Here is a 19541-nt window from a genome sequence, read left to right as displayed (position 1 = left end):
TTGTTGCAGATAAGCCTTGAGACTAGAGACTTTTGATATATCTATAAACACCACAAACAATGTATACCAGCAGAAAAAGCTCACAAAATCTTGGGGAAGATGAGATGTACGTTGTGACACTAAATAATATTACATGTGACAAAAAAATATACATATGCGTAGAATACACACAAAGATTCAGACATAGCCTTGGGGTATGACAAAAATGCCTTGCATCAAGTACGTGCTCACAAGTCTTTTGCTCAAATATGCACTTTTATTTGTAGAAAAGTGTGTATTCTCACAACATTTAAACAACACTTTTTATTATATGTGAAATAATTGCTTTCAAAAGATGTTCCATACTCATCTGCGTATGATCTGTACACCACAGATGTGGTATTAGTTAGGTTTATCTGGTATTAGTTTTCATTTTTATTACTGCAGCACAAGAAAAACGCACACTATTGTAAAGGTTTATAGTGTCACCAGCACACAATTTGTTCACAAGTCTTGCAATGCATAGCATTTTTCTTCAACACCCAGCCCCTAAAGCAGAGAATCTCAACCTCTGCTGAAGTCTGTAGGTTTAATAACTGTAAAGAAAAAGCTTGTGAAAACATGGATCGATTGTTCCATATAGACTCAGAAATTGGAAGGCATACCAATTTTCTTTTGAACTGCAGGATTTTTCATTAAAATGGTTGAGAACAACCAGAATTCTGGAACAAGGGCTGGCAAATCCACTCACCAGCAGCAAATTGGAGACTCCCTGATAAGAGGAGACATAACTCAACTGATCTTGTTAGAATTCAATTTCTATTTATCAGCCCTTTGTTTACAGGCTGATCAAGCTAGATGCACATAGAGAGAAGGAACGCGCATCCCCATCCAAGAGAACGTTACTTGGTATCAGAAGTGTCCCACACCAGGAGCTGAGGGGCATTCCGTCCTCTCCACAAGACGCACACACGCAAGATCTTGTGCAGGTGTTGCTTCAGGTCAAGGATGCTCATACTCGGCACTGCATTGTAGACCTTCTCAGAGTTGGATTTCTTACATCTGTACCCTGCATCCATGAAACTGGATGATACCATGCACAAGAAAAATTAATGCCTGTGTGGCAGGAAGGAATGGGATGAAGAAAACAGGATGAAGAAACAGCCTCAAAATCAAGAGGCAAGTCCATCTCCCTCCTATGACTCACAAAGCTTACTGCAAAGGCCTGCTACTTGTGCTCTAGATCCAGGGTTGTCTACATCTGGTTTGGAAAGGCATAACAACAGAGGCATGGGAGAGGCATAACACCACGTATTAAGGACTGGTACTGGGAGATCTTAAGGACTGAAAACTAGGAATAAACAAAGAAAGGGGCATTAAGGGCCAGAAGACTATAGTGAAATAAAATGAAGTAGGATCGCATGCATGCTAGAAATGGCTTTTTAATAAATAACTGCCTATTATTTTTTTTCTATGGGATTACTGCTTTATCCACAGTGCTGGATGATCCCGCACTGGGAAAGTGCATTGTGTGCAGGCTCCCTGGTTCACTCGTTCGAGAAATTTCTACGTTTCTAGTTTCTAAGGAACAAGGCAGGGAGGGAAGGTGCAGGAAGAAAAACAATGTAGCTGTGGAGGAATTGCATTCTCTGCTGCCTTCTGGTAGCAATTCCTGCCTCACATTGAACAAATGCCTGAGACCAAGCTGTTCATTGGTAATGCTGTGGTATTTGCTGTTTTTCACATAGTTCATACAATATGTAAATACAAAACACAGCTGCTACAGATCAATGGAAACGATGCTTTCAAAACATGAGGCATGTATTTTATTTTACAGAAACATAATTGTCCTGTGCTCCAAAGCACTCAAAATCTCAGATACTTGCTTTACTTCAAAAGAGATGAACCTTGAGAAAAGAAGCAAAACAAACTGGTTTTTGAGTAGCTCCTGACCAGAGGAGCTGGGTTCCCTCGCAGGAAGAGAAGGTTTTATTCAACTGACACCTGAGTATTTTAGTGCCAGCATGATTTGAGCATGTGTAATGTAGTACAGCAGCAGGATATTATATACCAGCAAAAATCCAACTTCAAAACAAAAATCCAACCTCCCATTGCTAATAGCTACCATATCAGCTGGATGCAGTTCACTTTGGAAAGCTGTCAAGAAGTTCAGCTGTCAAGAAGTTCCAATTCACCCAAGAGTACTCAGGGAGCTGGTGGGAGAGCTCACCAAGCCTCTCTCCATCATTTATCAACAGTCTTGGTCAACAGGGCAGGTACCAGATGACTGGAGGGTGGCTAATGTGACGCCCATCTACAAGAAGGGTGGGAAGTAGGATCCAGGGAACCACGGGCCTGTCAGCCTGACCTCGGTACCAGGAAAGATCATGGAGAGGATCATCTTGAGTGAGCGCTCACGGCAAGTGCAGGGCAGCCAAGGGATCAGGGCCAGCCAGCATGGGTTTAGGAAAGGGAGGTCCTGCTTAACCAACCTGATCTCTTTCTATGACCACGTGACCCGCCTTCTGGATGTAGGGAAGGCTGTGGACATCGTCTATCTGGACTTTGGTGAGGCCTTTGACACCGTCCCCCACAGCATTCTCCTGGAGAAGCTGGCGAATCATGGCATAGACAAGTGTACTCTTTGCTGGGTTAAAAACTGGCTGGATGGCCGTACCCAGAGAGTTGTGATTAATGGGGTGAAATCCTCTTGGCGGCCGGTCACCAGTGGTGTCCCTCAGGGCTCAGTTTTGGGGCCGGTTTTGTTTAATATCTTTATCGATGATCTGGATGAGGGGATTGAGTGCACCCTCAGTAAGTTTGCAGATGACACCAAACTAGGTGGGAGTATTGATCTCCTTGAGGATAGGAAGGCTCTACAGAGGGACCTGGACAGGCTGGATCGATGGGCCACAGCCAACTGTAGGAGGTTTAATAAGGCCAAGTGCCGGGTCCTGCATTTTGGTCACAACAACCCCAAGCAATGCTACAGGCTTGGGGGAGAGTGGCTGGAAAGCTGCCCGGCAGAAAAGGACCTGGGGGTGCTGGTGGATGGCCAGCTTAACGTGAGCCAGCAGTGTGCCCAGGTGGCCAAGAAGGCCAACAGCATTCTGGCTTGTATCAGGAACAGCGTGGCCAGCAGGAGCAGGGAAGTGATCGTGCTTCTGTACTCAGCACTGGTGAGGCCTCACCTCAAGTACTGTGTTCAGTTCTGGGCCCCTCTGTACAAGAGGGACATAGAAGTGCTGGAGCGGGTCCAGAGGAGAGCTACCAGGCTGGTGAGGGGTCTGGAGACCAAGTCATATGAGGAGAGGCTGAGGGAGCTGGGCATGTTTAGCTTGCAGAAGAGGAGGCTGAAGGGAGACCTCATTGCCCTCTACAACTACCTGAAAGGAGGCTGGAGAGAGGTGGGTGTTGCCCTCTTCTCCCAGGTGAATAATGACAGGACCAGAGGAAATGGTCTGAAGTTGCGGCAGGGGAGATTTAGGTTAGATAACAGGAAGAATTACTTTACTGAAAGAGTGGTCAGGCACTGGAACAGCCTGCCCAGGGAGGTGGTTGAGTCACCATCCCTAGAGGTGTTTAAGAAACATCTAGATGTGGCACTTCAGGGCATGCTCTAGTGGCAGAGATTGTAGGTTGTTTGGTTGGACTCGATGATCTCAAAGGTCCTTTCCAACCATGAAGATTCTATGATTCTATAAGAAGTGACGTGGGAAGTCTGCCTTGTAGAGAAGAGTCCTCATCTGAATTGTTAAACCAGTGCTTCCTTATTAGCTCAGATACTTCTTTATTTTAAAAATGGAGGCAACATCAATTTCTTCCTGAAACACCTTTCAAGTGTCAACAATGGCTTTCTAAAGGAAATGAGAGGGCTAAGAGATGGCTTCAACTCAACATGCAAGCATCATACATTCTATTTTAAGCCTGTCTGTTGCCACTAACTACTGGATTAGTTAAGCTGTGACTGTTGTTACAAGTCAGAAATCCAGCAAAATAATACAGCTTTAGCTTCCTGTAGCAGGTAGGAACCTGTTGTTTTAAAATAGTCAAAAACATTTTTTGACAATTCACCCACAACTGAGTCTTGAAAAAGATACCCCCAGAGGAAAAAAATATTTAAGCGAAAATAACAGCAGTTGTAAAGCAGGTCTTCAGAGCCCACACACGTTTATGTAGACAGACTTGTAAATGGGTGGCTTGGCTTTTTAACAGTGTGAAAGTTCAGTACCGTCTGTTAATTTCCATACTGTAGCATGTCTTCTAGAAGTCATTACTTCTATAGATTACATAGAGACTAAACAGCTTGGCAGAGCTCAGAGCCTGGACACAGTGAAGTTTCAGACCCATCAGAAATATGAAGGTGCCCACGAGCATTTTGTCTAAGTTCTGTTTTGACAGAGCAAATACTTTGTGAAGCAATCTAAACAGAAGTGGTATAACACACAAATTTTATGTTACATACAATACTGCATCCTAACAATTCTGTGATTTCTCAGTCTCTGGTTTGAAAAAAAAAATCAAAGCAAGATTAAAAGGCATGAAAAATGACTATTATATTTCAGCTCAGGTATTGCTTTTTAAAAAGCAAGCAAATGGGACAGTTTCAAAACAAACAGTTCTTTTGAAATCTTACCCTTGCATAACACTAACTTGCATACGCTGTACTGCACAGCTCTGTACTTGTGCACTATTACTTGTGCCCTGATATACATTCAACAGGCACATAAACCAATACTTCCTCAAAAATCAGCCATTATGTAGCTGAATGAAATAGTTGTTTCTCTGAGATATTACTGTTGATTTTCCTTGGTCATCAAAACAAAACCTCAGAAATTACATAGATCCTTGGTATGCAGGAATGCTTTTCCTGATGTATAATTTTTTTTTTAGTTTGCATACAGACACCTTCATTTTTCACTCCAGAAAATAATTGCAAGAGTAGTAACAGAGAACAAATTCCCTCTTCAGGTAACAGTTGAAGAGCTTCAGTAATGTGAACATTTCTACAATGCTCACATAATCTATCTAAACTGTGACTTGGAGGGGAAGAAGCAAGTTCAGTTTTCACTCCTATTCAGTTTTTGATCTCTATGCTAAATAAACAGATGGAGTGATAGTTATCAGCACCAGCTGTAACTGTGTTACCAGCACGGACTCCTGTCCAGTAGGAATCAGACTCTGGCTATCGGTACTTTTCGAAAAGCCTGCAAGCAGCACACAGAACACAGTTAAGTCTTTATTATTTCCAACCCAACCTGGTTTCAAACCAGTAAGCTACCATTAGAGTTTTCCATCCCTTTTATATGTTCTGTGAAGCACACCCTCACAGCAGATGTGGTGTTTGGGAAATCCAGGAACTCCAGAAGTTAGAACGCATGAGACACAAGAGATCCCCAGGAAAAAAAAAAAAAGAAATGTTGAAGTGCATATAGCAATGAAATAAGCAATACTGTGATTAACAATATCCTGACTATTCTGCTATTCAGATCTAGTGCAATGGGTGTTAGATGACAACTTCTGGAAACTCACAACCCAAAATATGAAAAAACCCAACACCCTACCATCCCCTGCTATATGGAAAAAATAATTATCCCTCCAGTACTGGGACTCAATTTACTTTTCTACCTACCAAGCTAAATGTTTCCCTTATGAGAGTAATGCAGGGCATCTCAGAAACATGCAAAGCCGAGGAAATGCACAAACTGGAGAAGCATGTGCACAAGAATTTGTGGCTATGTCTGTATTGCAGAGTACACGTGATGCTGAGAACCTCAGGCCACTCCGCAGAGTCTGCACTTCCTTGCCCTGACAGCTGCATTAAGTCTGTGGCCTTATGCTGTGATAAGTTTGAGGCTTGAAAACTCAAGGGATCTGGAAAAAATAACTATGAAAAGCATCAGGGAATGCAAAAACCAACTTCCAAAATGGACAAATTTTCAGCTGCTGTAAATCAGCGTTGGCCAATCGGAGGCAGCTACACCAGCGAAGACTTTCATTTACAAGAATGCTGTGCTGTAGGCTGAAAAGTTCACTTAATTGCAGCGCAGCTTAGAATGATTAAATCCCAAGTAATCTTGCACTAGTACAGGACCTGAAAGCTTTGCCTTAAAAATTAAATACATAATAGTTATATAGTACACTTGCTAGAGAGAATTACTTCACCTTTGACAGTCTGTACACATACAGTGGGGAAAAAAATAAAGATATGGTAGACATCATTTAAAAAAACTAATTAATATAAACGGCAAGCCATCTTAAAAGGACTTTTAATAATCAGTGCATTTACCAACAACCAAACACACAAACAAATTATTAAAGTGTCCACATTGGTTAGCTTTAACTGCAATATGCTTTCTGAGCTTTGGGCATAAATTTTCAAAGTAATTCAGAGACAGCAATAATTCATAAATATTTTCCACTAGCTTTCTCCATTATTTTTTGTTGTTGTTTTGGTTTAGGGTTTTTTGTGCTGTTTGTTTTTTGTTTTGTTGTTGTTTTTTTTGTTTTGTTTTTTTTTTGTTTTAAGAGTGATAAATATTGTAGATAACACTTCTGCAAGGGCTTATTCCTTTCTATATTGACAGAATCACAACTCTCCCTTTGGCCTTGAATCAATAGTGATGGGGACTCAGTTACTTAGTAAGGCACTGCTGTATACCACCTTCTTAATTATAACAACACTCTGCACTATTATTACCTAAATATAATCTCATTTTAATAGTAAAGTCTTAAAAAAAAGAAAAGGGAAACAAAGAACTACGGGCAATACGTTTAACCTAAAAATATGGGGACTATTTCACCAGTTCTGACACAGCTGAACTAAATAAAGCCCTTGTTCATTTACCTGTCCTCAGATTGTAAAATTAATTGTTTTAAAAACCTGGAAGATTCATAAAACTTCCAATCAGTGATAAATGTAAACAAGCGAAAACTGACTGGGTTTTCTTTCACATATTAGGTATCATAGGTATTACAACCGAGAAAACATTTTAAAATGTGTATTAAAAATAGCAGTATTTTCACAATGGAGGTACATTTTTCATAATCAGTAACAACATTTCTTTTAATGTAAAAGGCAGCGTCAACTGGCCTATCCCCACTGATTTCAGTGGAACTAGGCTGTTCCACAATAGCTCCAGAATGGGCAGATCTTTACGCTATGCTCCAAAACACTCCACCAAAAATAAAGAAAACTATAAAGGAAAACACTCCCATGCTTTTCTCTCCAAGAGTGACACGTAACATTACACGTGAGAGACGTTTTTAAGAGATGCAGATTAAGAACATTCTAGTACACAGAAATGAAAAAAATTAATAAATAACCAACGTTTGTAAATCCAGTCTAGACAGACCATCATCTTGATGTCTAAAACATCAAAAATCATAGGATCTACTTCTCACTCTGTATTTTCTTCCCTCCTCCAGTTTCAGCCTAATCCTTAATTTAACTCATTCAAACATCCCTGCCAGAGAACGTCAAAACAATAGTGTAAAATTTAAGAAAATGCAGAAGGTGTTAAGCACATCAATACAGTCTACGTGGCAGGGCATTAGGAGCCAAGCCGAATACTAACCACCTCACCCAGACAATGTTCAATTACAAATAACAACTTTCCTCCCTTAGTTATTTTATTCATCTGCAACAGTACATTTTGGTTTTTTTTTTTATAAAAGGTCTTAAGGTTTTACTTTACATGTATGTTAGGGTCTGACACTTAAAAGAAAAGACACACACAAAATCCACATCCACTGACTGTTGATCTGTCACAACTGCCACTGTAAAGTACACAGCATTTAATTTCACGGTGAAAAGCCATCACAGGTTTTTCCCCGCATACACTCTCTTGGTTTATACATCTACGCTTCCCTGTAAGGTTAAATTGGCCTTTCTTGAATAACAGAAATACAAAGCAGGCATTAACTTACCTTACGCCCATCACTTGCATGGCAGTTCACATTTAAAGGAGTCAATAAAGCCATCAGTTTTTCTTCATTACCGCTCCTGTAAATGCAGAGGAGAGGATTATGGAAAGGTGGGGAAAAAAAAAAAAAGAGAGAGCTCTTTGCAAAACATTTGCTAAGGAGCTGGATATCAAAGTATAGTATATTGAAATTTCTACTCTGCCAGGGAGAATATCAGATGGCTAAAAGATCTTCTGAACATTTCAAAACCAAGGGTAAATACAGGAAAAAAAGAAATATTAGATTTGCAGTTAAGTGTATTACAAAAAATCATGCAAAACCACCTCTTAATTTCTCTCCTTAACCTCATCCTGTATTTCCTTTATCTAATTTTATGGATCCTCAGAAAGCCATTTGCCAAATCAAATGTTCTAAATTTAATACATTTTCATAGCATATGGCCCATAACATTTGAAAAAACTACATACCAACATCCAGAAATTTTTTAGAAGGGTTAACAGTCTATATAAAACGGTCTTGTGCTGTTAGAAGGCAGGATGAAAGCATCTTTGGAATATACAACTGAACTTTACACCTTTTGTATAGGCTTCCTTATGCTCTGTTATGATAAAGCCTATTTTCAAAATATATCCTAAGGTAGCAGTAAAAACCAAAAGGAAAGAAAAATTCCAATATTCAATTTGACCCTAAAAAGAACAGTCACAAAATGATAAAGAAGATTTAAGCAGCTTAAAGCAAAAACTCAATATTAACCTTATAACCACCATAGCGGGGGATTTCAATTACATAAACAGGCTTTTCCATTTGTACCAGACTGTAAAGTCCAAAGAGATCTATGCTAATGAAGTGGTTTGTTTGCATTATTTCACGGAAAGGCAATGACAAAACATTACTGTTTTAAAAATCCTTTTTCCTCTCTTGCTTCCACCCCCAAAATATGCTTTATATTCTAAGCAGCACTCACCTAGCAGCTTCCAGGAGTTCGTCCTTCTTGTATTCACCTAAATGATTGCAAAATATCATGCTGTTAGCATTTGGCAGAAGACAGATTAAGAAATGCAGTAGGAAGCAAATACAGAATTAAAACAGAGAAGAGGAGAAAAAAGCCCACACCCCGCTGGGTGATGGAGCTGTGACGTTAGCCAGCTTGTGGAGGCAGCATCACCAGTACCTTGGAGACGGGCAGCAAATTGACGCATCTTCTTGTCCAATCCTCAGATGGAAAGGCTTTCTTCGGACGACCAATGACTGCGAAATCTTGTGTCCAGAAACACAGTCCCGCTGATAACAGCATGTCAGCTGAAGACAATGTCCCCACCCCCTGCCCTATTCAGTATGTCACATTATACTTGGGAAGCATAATAAATTCTGAGACAAAAGCGAGGCAGTGCGGCTTTTTAAAAGGTACAAATTACCGATCTCCAAAGCTCTCACCTGCCTATTTGAATGGTAATATTAGATTTCACTAAGTTCTTCAGAAGAGCAGTGATTATTTAAAAATTCCAAATATTATATCATCAGCCACTTCCCAAGAAAATAGGCATATGAAATAAAAAGCACAGACAAAAGAGCATGAACTCTCCAAGAGATTTTGTTACGAGACTGAGATTAGAGATAACCATGCGTAATGTTAAAGCAACATTTACATTTGAAATTCTGAGTTACAATAGACAACTCAGGAGGGTTGTTGCATCACAGAATTAAAATTGCACGTGCATATCTTAAAAAGAGCATGGAACAAGATGACCTGTGGAAGTACAACCATATTCTACAAGTCTGAATCATTATGACATTGTGCAATATAACTTGAAGGGAGTTTCAATTAAGAAATTTGAAAAATAGCTTTTAAGCAGCTTCATAAAGTCACAGAGCAGAGGGTATCCTAAGAGCCAAAAGATGCAGAGACCTCCCAGAGAATTTAAGTCTCTAACCACAACACTGTAAGAGAAACAGGAAGATGAAGCTGTCCTGCAAGAAAAAACAAACACACACACACACACCTTTGTGCTGCCTCCTATGTGCATCTGTAATAAGCTTCCAGTGAAACTCCTGTTACAGGTAAGGAAAGCCATCAGGCCATGGGAAATGCCAGACTGGACTGCAGGTAAACTGGAAGGCTCCTCTGGAAACAATATCCATCAACAAAGAATTTCTCTAGGATGCGGGAGGAGGGTGAGAGCCCTCTTCCACTGGGAACAGCTCAGTACTCCTGCCACCACAGCTCCTCTGGTTATCAGCAGAGGGGGACCAGAACCACAACAAAACCAGCCCTCTCCAGGGCCTAAAGGAGCCGTGTTTAGTTCAGCACCCTGCCTTCACCCAAGGGTGAGGAGGAAGAGGGTGAATACACACAGCCATGCACATCCCACCCCAACCCTCTAGCTGCAGCTGAGGAATTCTCAGACAAAGGCAGTATCTGCATCTCATAATACTAGTGAATTTTCCCTTCACAAGTGTGTTTAATTGCTTTCTGAAACATATTCAGCTTTGGGAATTCACAACAGCCTGCAGCAAGGAGTTCCACCACGCGACTGCCTCTCGCATGACAGGTCTCTTAACTGAGCGGTTCTGTGTTGCTGAACCCCAGCTACGGAGCAGATGAGTTCAACGCAAAGGGAAAGAACTGCAATTAGCATTTCAAATATAAGCCATGAAGGTTAATTTAGTTTTTGGAAGAATTTAGATGTCTGTCTTAATGAAAGCTTGATCATGAAACAAATAAAATGACACAAAAATATGATTGCCTTTGTTTTGCTGCCACTCTCCAACTTCATCAGAAGGGGTTCCTGCCCACCACAGGCAATTGCCTTTTCAAGCCATCGTGCCTGTTCCTTTTTTTTTTTTTTCATTTTAACGAAGATAAAATGCTAGGCACAGTTGTGAGCGTTTCAAATCAATGGTGAATGAAAAGCTCTGGACAGCATGTGAGGAGGAAAAAAAAGACACTTTATTACTACTGCATTACTTGTGCAACAATCTCAAACAGCTGGATTTCCTGCAGGAGAGTTATTGGCCTGTATTATATCAACACTTTAGGGACCTAATCAGATTAAAAGACCTGTTTGCACATTCTGGTTTGGCAGTGCATCTAGCAGTCCTAACTAGGCTTTTGAATACTATTAGGTTAGACAAGTATAATAACATTTTTCCTTCCTGCTCAGTAAGTTGGTAGTTTAAAACACAAAAGCCCTTTCCTCAAATACCTTGATTAGGAAAAGCAGAACTGGAAGGCTGTGGCTCTTGATTTAGTAATGTCCCACTGTATGCTTAAGTAAATCAGTTACTTCTACTAAGTGGTACTTTTAGAAAAAAAAAAATATTTACAGATACCATTGAAATCCATTCAAGCAATTCTTGAAATTTGTCACAGCTCTCCTGCACTGTGATATGGATTAGGAAAATATTATCTTGTAATTAGCTAACTTTACTACTCTCAAAGAGCAGTCACATTTTGCAAAGCAGCACTTAAAATTATACACGCGCTTACAGCACACCATCAGGTTTGCTAAAAAAAGGCCTAGTGCGCTCCACAGGGCTCTGCTCTCCTGGCTAGGAATGGGATGGAGGGGAACCCCCTCGGCCAACAAGCCAACGGCTGGTGGGATGCCACCGAGCAGAGAGAGGGCTGGCTGGTGGCATGTGGGAGAAGTGGGTGGCACTGCCCGCAGGACCGGCTGCTGCTGCTGGCGCAGGCTGCATTCCCACCAGAGGGCTCTGCCAACACAGCTAAAGCCGCTTGGCTACAAAGCATATCAAAGGCCATCCTGCAGCATTTGGCCACAGCTACCTAATAAAATATTCATTTGCAAAGCATTTGAAAACAAACCATGCATGCTTGTGGCAGAGATGAATTTCAAGTTCTGAGCTGAAGTACAGGAATACAGACTATCAACCTCACATAATACTTCTGTTCAAAGAACGTCAAATTGTTTGACTTGAACCAAGCTAATAACATCACTTAAAGAGCCCCTTTGGGCAGGTTAGGATTTATAGTTTTGCAAAAGGGCATCTGCAGAACAAAGTGCAGGTAACAGCTTGAATTACTCTTCCAAATCTCTTAGCAGTTGCTAGCTTTGAGAGGAAAACATCCTTCCAATCACAGTGTCAATACAGAGGATTTTCAGCAGAAATATTTTGGATGGCACAAAGCTTTTCTGCCAGAGGAGTGAAAGTTAATGTTGTTAAACCATGCCACAGAAGACCAAAACTGAAATACTGAAATTACAACAATACTGTAAACAATTTTCATCTATTTGCTATCCATATCCCTTCCACCATATCTCAGTTTAACCTGTCCTTTCTGTGTTCCACGGCAAGCCCAAACAATACATGGCCACAGCACCAGACACATCCGGCCACACTAGGTAGGTGAGAACTTGCCAGACACGCTTCCCTTCTCCGTACAAGAGAGCCCAGAGAGACAGCCCAGAAAGACTGCCACTTCTTGGCCTGGCAGCCCACAAGGAGAGCACTGGACTTGCTCTCCTCCACATGCTGGGTATCCCAGAAACAGTCAAGCCTGGGAATTTCTGAAGGTGAGGACAGAAAGGGTGTGAACTGGGGAGCAGAGAGAGCTACACCAAAGCAGTGTCCCTGTTCCTATCTTGTCAGACAAAAGCCAGTAGGTAAGAAGAAACCGCTCAGTGTCTGGTATTCACTGCATCTGATTAAGTTCATTACTTACAGCTCACTCGGCATCCTTTAAACCATCGGGTTCTCTACTTGCTCCCAGCTCCAGATCGTGCCACTGCTGTTCCATTTATGCTGGAACTAGGAGGTTACCACTGGTAACCACAGATAATCAGTTTTTCAAGACACAACTACCACCAGGCAGCTAACTAGCCCTATCTCTGTCCCATCCCAGGAGAAAAACCAGTTATCTCCAAGACCATTGATCAGCTGCTGTGAACTACAGTGGCCACGGCTCCATGTGCTACGCAGCCACTGCTGAACCTGGCCCTAGCTGCATTTTGCAGCAGCTGATTAGCAGCAAATGCTTATTAGCTATCAGACATCAGTGGCGGTTAAGCAGATCAGTAGCTAGAAGCTCAATTGAGACCTCAGAGGAAGACAGGAGACCTGCTTTGCACTGAGACAACATGCTGATCAGCAGCCACTTTAAATCTAGCCGTAGCAGATGAAAGTAACTGAAAGCAGAGTGGAGCCAGAGACATACACAGACACATGCAGGAACATTGTATTTGGGAGCATGAAAGACAGGCACGCACCAACAGTGACAGGCTGAAATCTTTATGGGCTCCTAATGTATGTATTTCATTTGTGCTTTCCAGCTTAATGATAAAAGCTGCAGCCAGAAAAGCACAACCAGCCTCTTGCAGCCAGATTCCACGAGCCCTCCTCTACTATCAACCTGTTCTTCCTGCTTCCCATCTTCAGGGTTCCATTTTCCCATTTTTGTGGTTATTGGTACCACATGATTATGTGGTGTTACACTGGGTCGCAGTGAAAATCTAGGTGCAGCATAAATCAATTCTGTTATTAAAAAGATACAAGGAATAATCAGTCAATCCACTTCTAGCTTTAATTCACTAGCAACCTTGAAATTTTAAGCCTATTAGGTGAGTCTGTGAAACATGACCATCATATACGCTTATGTTCAAGACAAAAGAAAAAATCCCAAATTCTAGAAAAAACATAACATTATGAATCAGCCCTACAGGGTACTTTACAGACAAATAACCCTATTTTACTCTCTCCCAACTCCTATTTTACTCTCTCCCCAAAGTGTTGACATTTCATCTGACTACTGCAAGCTGAAAAACCTATCTGAAGGCATGGCATAAATCAACAGTGCGTTTTCAATGCATCTACACTACAAAACAAGGTGAATTGCTCTCCTCTCTCTTCCCCTACATGTCAGCTAATAAAGAAACAGCCGGAGCCAAAATATCAACCTGGACAAAGCAGTTTTTGCATTATCATACTATCGTGTCAGTTTTCCACAGTGAGAACAATTCCCTAAAAAATAATGTCACACAGATTAAATCAAGCCATTGTTATCCAACATAACAGCAGAAAATAACGGGGAAAAAATGGATGAAAATATTTTCTACCAAACTGAAAAACTAAAGAGGATGAACAAGTTGCACATCATATGGAATCACAGTTAAAAGTTTAAATCTCCAGAGTAATGATAAACAGCAAAAAATTTTACACTACCCAATGGTATCCTGCTTCTTAGATATGTGAGAAAAGGCCATGGGCCTGATTAATGTGCAACCATGACCACAGGCTGGGGAGAGAAGACTCATGAATATAACAATCACAGAATGGCTGAGGTTGAAGTGACCCTGGAGGTCCTCTCATGCAACCCTTCTACTCAAGCAGGGCCACCTAGAGCAGCCTGCCTAGGACTGTGTCCAGGCGGCTTTTGAAAATCTCCGAGGATGGAGACTCCACAACCTCCCTGGGAAACCTGTGCCAGTGCTCAGTCCCACTGAGCTTGACTCATTAACCTTCAAGGCAGCGATCTCTTCAGGACCTCCTGCTTCTTTCTTGGCAGCTGCAGGCTCAGCAGCACTGGAAGTCAGGGATGAAATCTTGCTCCGTTAGAAAACATGGCAGTTCTACATCTGACTTTGACCATGTGCAGACCACCGTTTGTTACTGGCTTGCCCACCCCGAAAACCTGAACTACCACTGTTGAAAATACATGTCGCACGCTAAGACTGACAAGGTATTTGTGAATAGCACAGCAGATTTTTTTCAGCTAAGTATTCACAATTATCCAGCAACACAGTGGGCATGGGCTCTCTGGCACAGCAGTAGAGACAGTGGGTATCAGAATCTCTCCTTTTTCCTCATTTAAGTGCTTCTGGTGCCTTTCCAACCAGGTATTCTGATAGCACAGGAATGCATGGAGCTGCTGGGAAAACAGCATCAGAGTCCTAATGCAGCTGGGGGGGGAGGGGGGTGGCTGAGAACTTGTTTTTTCATCAGATTTGTTACTTCATCAGGCTCAGCCTGTGGACACCCAAATGGGTCCCTGAGAGTGAAGAGCCTGGGGAAAATGGTGCAGAAGGAGGGAGGGGAAATGGAGACTCTGAATTTGAGTTAGCGTTGCTACAGAGAAAGCAATCTACGGACCTGAATCCAAATAGAGTTTAGCAAAGAAATAATCACCATAGAAATAAATTAAAATACTCCTTTTCTCTGACTCTCCAGGACTTCACAGATCTATGAGCTACCAATGAGCACACATCCACACATGCCATCCTTTTTAATCCACTGCAATCTCTGGAGTAGTATTTAAGTATTTAAACAAATACTCAAGTTATAATCAGAGCAGGAGGCTTTTAGTGCTTATGACAGAGTACTAGGTGTTTTTTTTAGGGCGTGTGTGTTTGTATTTTTTGGTTTTGTTTTCTTTTATTGTTGTTTTGTTTTTTTTTTTTTTTTTTAAACACTGTTTTCCTAACAAACTCAAATTTTATTCTCAATGTGTCTGCTTTTGGAAGGGTCCAATCACACCATTAAAATCCTCATCGATTCCTTCTTCCCCATTTAACTTTGTGTATAAGAAAAGCAACAAATGAGACTAAAATACGGAGCTAAATCAGAGCAAGGTATTCTTACGATCCAAAAAGCACAATGCTGTGGGAATAACCACTCGACACAGCAAAAAAAAATTTCAACAATAAAAAAAAAAGAGAGGTATGTTGAGATAATATCCTTTGGGAAAAGGCATTTATAACCACGAAGTACAAGAAACACACGAGAATGAAGAGGAACAAAAATAATAATTTCAGATTTTATTATTATACTCCCTTACTTCCCACTTGTTTAGGGTTAATTTCTTGCACTTCTCCACTCAGCTGTTTCTCACAAGTAAATGGGCTCATTTTATAAGCTATCTAGCTTGACCAGGAACACAGCTTTAAGCTCTTGTCACAGGTGGAAAAACACCAAAGCAACTCTATTATATAACAAGAGTGACAGAAAAGCATCTCAGGACATAATGTCTTCAAGAACAAGCTGCTGACAAGGGGGAATGTTACCAAGGAGGAAAGGTTTGGTACCTCGACTCTGCCTCTTTTGTTGATGATGTGTCAAGAACTGTGCATGCAGATTCAAGTTAGCCATATGTAATAGAAATTTAAAAACCGAAAATGGCTCAGCTAATAGTGAGTGCTTTCAGGGACATGTTTTAAGAGGAGTGGGAATTAAAGAAATAAGCAAGCATCATTTGGTCTTGGCTACAACTCTATCAAACTGCTAAGCTAGTGGCATCCTACCTGGAATAACTTTCAGTTAGGTGGAGAGCTCGAATCCAGAGCATTTCTGATTTAGTCTTCTAGAAACAGAAAGCTGGATCTCTTCTATGGCCTGGCAGGAAGCAGTCTGTTGGGAAATCTGCAGCTTTATATAGAGCAGATTGGCAAAACCTCTGCTAGGATCTTAAGTGATGGACAAAGTTCTTGTCTATTATGATATCAATTCAAAGCACATATATAATCATATATAAGATACAGTGGTTATTAAATGTCATCTTTGTATCCAAGTATAAATTGCATGTATATTATGGGTTTTGGTCATTAAGAAGGATTAGGTGGTATATCAAAATGGGTCTCTGGTGCACATGCAATTACAGCACCTTTAAGTTTACATTTGGCAAATAACATACTTCTGTTTCTCAGAGGAACTCTTTTCAGTGGTGCTGACTTATTTATTAAAAAATGCTATCAGATTTCCTTCACCATACAGTGGGAGGAAGATGAAAAAGTCCCTTTATCAGAGGGTTTCAAATTTCTGAACCCTTAAATCATAGGACACAAAGATGAAGCTAAGTCAATCACAGCAAAGAAAGGAATCTTCATGAATGTGCAGGAAAGAGACACAAGACATCGCACTGCAAGACCATAATAATAAATAAAAAAACCCACCCCAAAACCAACAACCCAACAAAGCAACAAAAAAAAAAACCCACCCATCATGTGGTAATCTATATAATCACCTTACCTTCAAGAATGTTATCATACCCTACAATATAATTTCTTCTGAAATAATATATCTGACAAATCTTCTAAACCTCATTCTCTTTAGTGGATCTGTGCAAGTAGTTTCAATTTCTTCACATTAGTGCACGCTACTCATATAAACACCAGGCACACATCTATTTTTTATTTGTAGTGTGAAAACTGTATTATTTTCAATACAACTGTGCTATTTCAGAATGCTGTACTTTTCTTGAAGACACATCACCACTCTCATCTGCCATGTCTTCAGACTGAAATTGGAACAGGAAAAAGAACTGCAGAATTTTAAGATACTGCATTTTAAGAATTTTAAGAAAAACCAAACCTTCTGCAATTCAAAACACACTGGTGAGAGGGAAAAACTGAAGGGGTTGAGGCTCATCTTTTCAAAGTTCAATACTCATGAGATCTCTTGTGAAACATACATGGGAAACGGAAATTCAATTGTGTTTCCAGAGCTGTTGAGCATTCCCCATGACCCTCCCCTTCATGCCTAACACAAAGGCAACATTCCCATGGCTCTCCCTCTTCCTTACATTTCTTGTATTAATTCCAGCTATCAGCAAAAACAAAACTCCACTGTAATTCCCACTACTCAAGCCATGCTCCATATTAATAACTAATAAACGGTGGTATTCCATTTTTCCAGCAACAACTACTTTCTCGTTTCTGTAATATGTCTGCATATGTATTTTTTCTCCAGGATTTCTAGGAAATCTTTCCAAAGGAAGACAAAGAACTAAGAAACTCTCTTTGTCAATGACTTGAGTACAGTAGATGTGGATAGACAGACAAGCAGTATATCCAGAACTGAGCAGGAGAAATAAGCTGCTTTCAAATTAGTGCATTGCTTTCAAAAGCCAGCTCCCTCCCCTGTCCTTCCAATCTCCTCAAACGAGGAAATTATTTGATCCCCCAGATGCATGCAGAAACACCTGTTTATAATTGACACAAAGCATGGAAGAAAACTAGCAAGAAAAAAATATAACCCTCAGGAAAGCCATATTGTATAAAAGCAAGCTCCAAAATTACGCTGCATCATCTGATCTTTCTCTGAAAAGAACTCTGGAGTGAACATGAGCAGACTAAGTTTTGTGATCTCTCCGATCTTCCCATTGTAGATAAAACATGCCAGCAAGCTGGGAACACTGTGTCTGAAAAGCTGGATTCAAAACAGAAGCATTTATTTCAACTCAAAAAAATAAAAATCTATACTCTCTTAGATATAGCAAACATGATGGATTTTAAATCTGTACAAATTGTTAGTACAAAGAAGTGTTTCTTTTAATGTTTGCTAGGAAATGAATGAAACATAAAACCTACATGTGTGCCAAATTATTTTTTTACCAACTAAAAGTTTTTTACTGAGCAGCACAATCTTTCCTCTGTACATCTGAAGCTGCCCCATGTATCTAAACTTACTCTATGTGCTTGGGAAAACAGAGGCTGCCACCTCATAAAAAATGCACATGTGTTGCCACGCTTGCCCTGCAGCACATACCCTGGAAGGAACTCAAATCCAGTTAAATCGCTTCTCTACCTCCCAGACAAAAAACACAAAACATTTCCTAGGCCTGCTGGGCAACAGAGTAGTGAGCAGAAGGAAGGAAATCCTGCGTAACTGGGGGAAACACAGGGCAAACCTGTCAAGCACACAGCAACGAAACCACCTAGCTGTATTTTAGAAGTTAAAGAGAACAATGCCACAACATTATCTTTATTACCAAGAGCAGGGATAACATTAAAGGGAAAAAAAGAGTCAATTTATTTTTATGCAACAGTTAAGCAAAGTACTGCAAGTAAATCCTTACCAAAACAATGTCAAAACAGAGATAATATTTTTTTATAATGAACAATTTTGTCACGCCAAACAGAAAACTAATCTGTCAACAGTTCAGTTTAAATATTTTAAAAACTATGCATTTCCCCACTACAAAAAAGGTAAGAAAACAACCCTACCGCTGTTCCACTTATTTTAAAGCCATATAATTCAAATAATTTTGCCTCACTGCTGCGGGCAAGTTTTCCCATCCCGTGGGTTTTTATTCACCAGTTTGAGCCAAAAGACAGTTGGAAAATAAGGTAAAGCCTGGTACAATTTGGGGAGAGAGGAGACAGCAGCATGACTGGCAACAGGATATGTGGATTGATACAAGACTGGTGATGGTACCCCAGAGGAAAGAAGAACTGCGTTTAGACGTGGATACATCCTTCCCCTCCCTTATCCTTTCCCATCAGATCTTATGATATAGGGAATATATACTTCAAAGGGACAGTTCCCTTGTTTTGTCTACTTTTTAAAAATTATCTTTAATGCCTTTTCTGAACACACATTTGCACTAGCAGCAATCAGTCACAGTAACTCTGATCAACGTTTGCCTGATCTGAGCAGTGGTGTGGTCTCTGGGTACTCAAGCAAAGAGCTGCTCTGTGCCCTACGTGTGACCAAGGGTGTTTTGTAAGAGGAAGGAAAGAAATTTGGATTTACAGAAAAATGTTAGGAATCTGAATCTGCAAACTCTTGTTCTCACTAAAAAATACCTATTAAAGCACCAGCTAGGGGGAAATGCATTTGTTATTTACATTCAGTCACTTTTTGCTATTCCTGTTGGAATAACATATCACAAGATGGAAATACAG

At 40.5% G+C, this 19541-nt stretch overlaps 1 protein-coding gene across 3 annotated transcripts in view; it reads right to left on the bottom strand.

Annotated features, from left to right (window-relative positions):
• TNKS (tankyrase) overlaps positions 1–19541 on the bottom strand; it is a 143032-nt gene that overhangs the window by 58796 nt on the left and 64695 nt on the right. For all 3 annotated transcript variants that reach the window (XM_054203424.1, XM_054203425.1, XM_054203426.1), the window contains 2 exons: positions 8870–8906; positions 7909–7984 (listed from right to left, as the gene is read on the bottom strand). In XM_054203424.1, the coding sequence (XP_054059399.1) occupies positions 7909–7984; positions 8870–8906 (113 nt within the window). The remainder of the gene's footprint in view (positions 1–7908; positions 7985–8869; positions 8907–19541) is intronic.

The sequence above is a fragment of the Rissa tridactyla genome, chromosome 5 (assembly GCF_028500815.1).
Source record: "Rissa tridactyla isolate bRisTri1 chromosome 5, bRisTri1.patW.cur.20221130, whole genome shotgun sequence".
In the NCBI taxonomy this organism is placed as follows: Eukaryota; Metazoa; Chordata; class Aves; order Charadriiformes; family Laridae; genus Rissa; species Rissa tridactyla.
The sequence above is the reverse complement of the archived record's forward strand: the minus strand, read 5'-3'. Positions and strand labels throughout refer to the sequence as shown.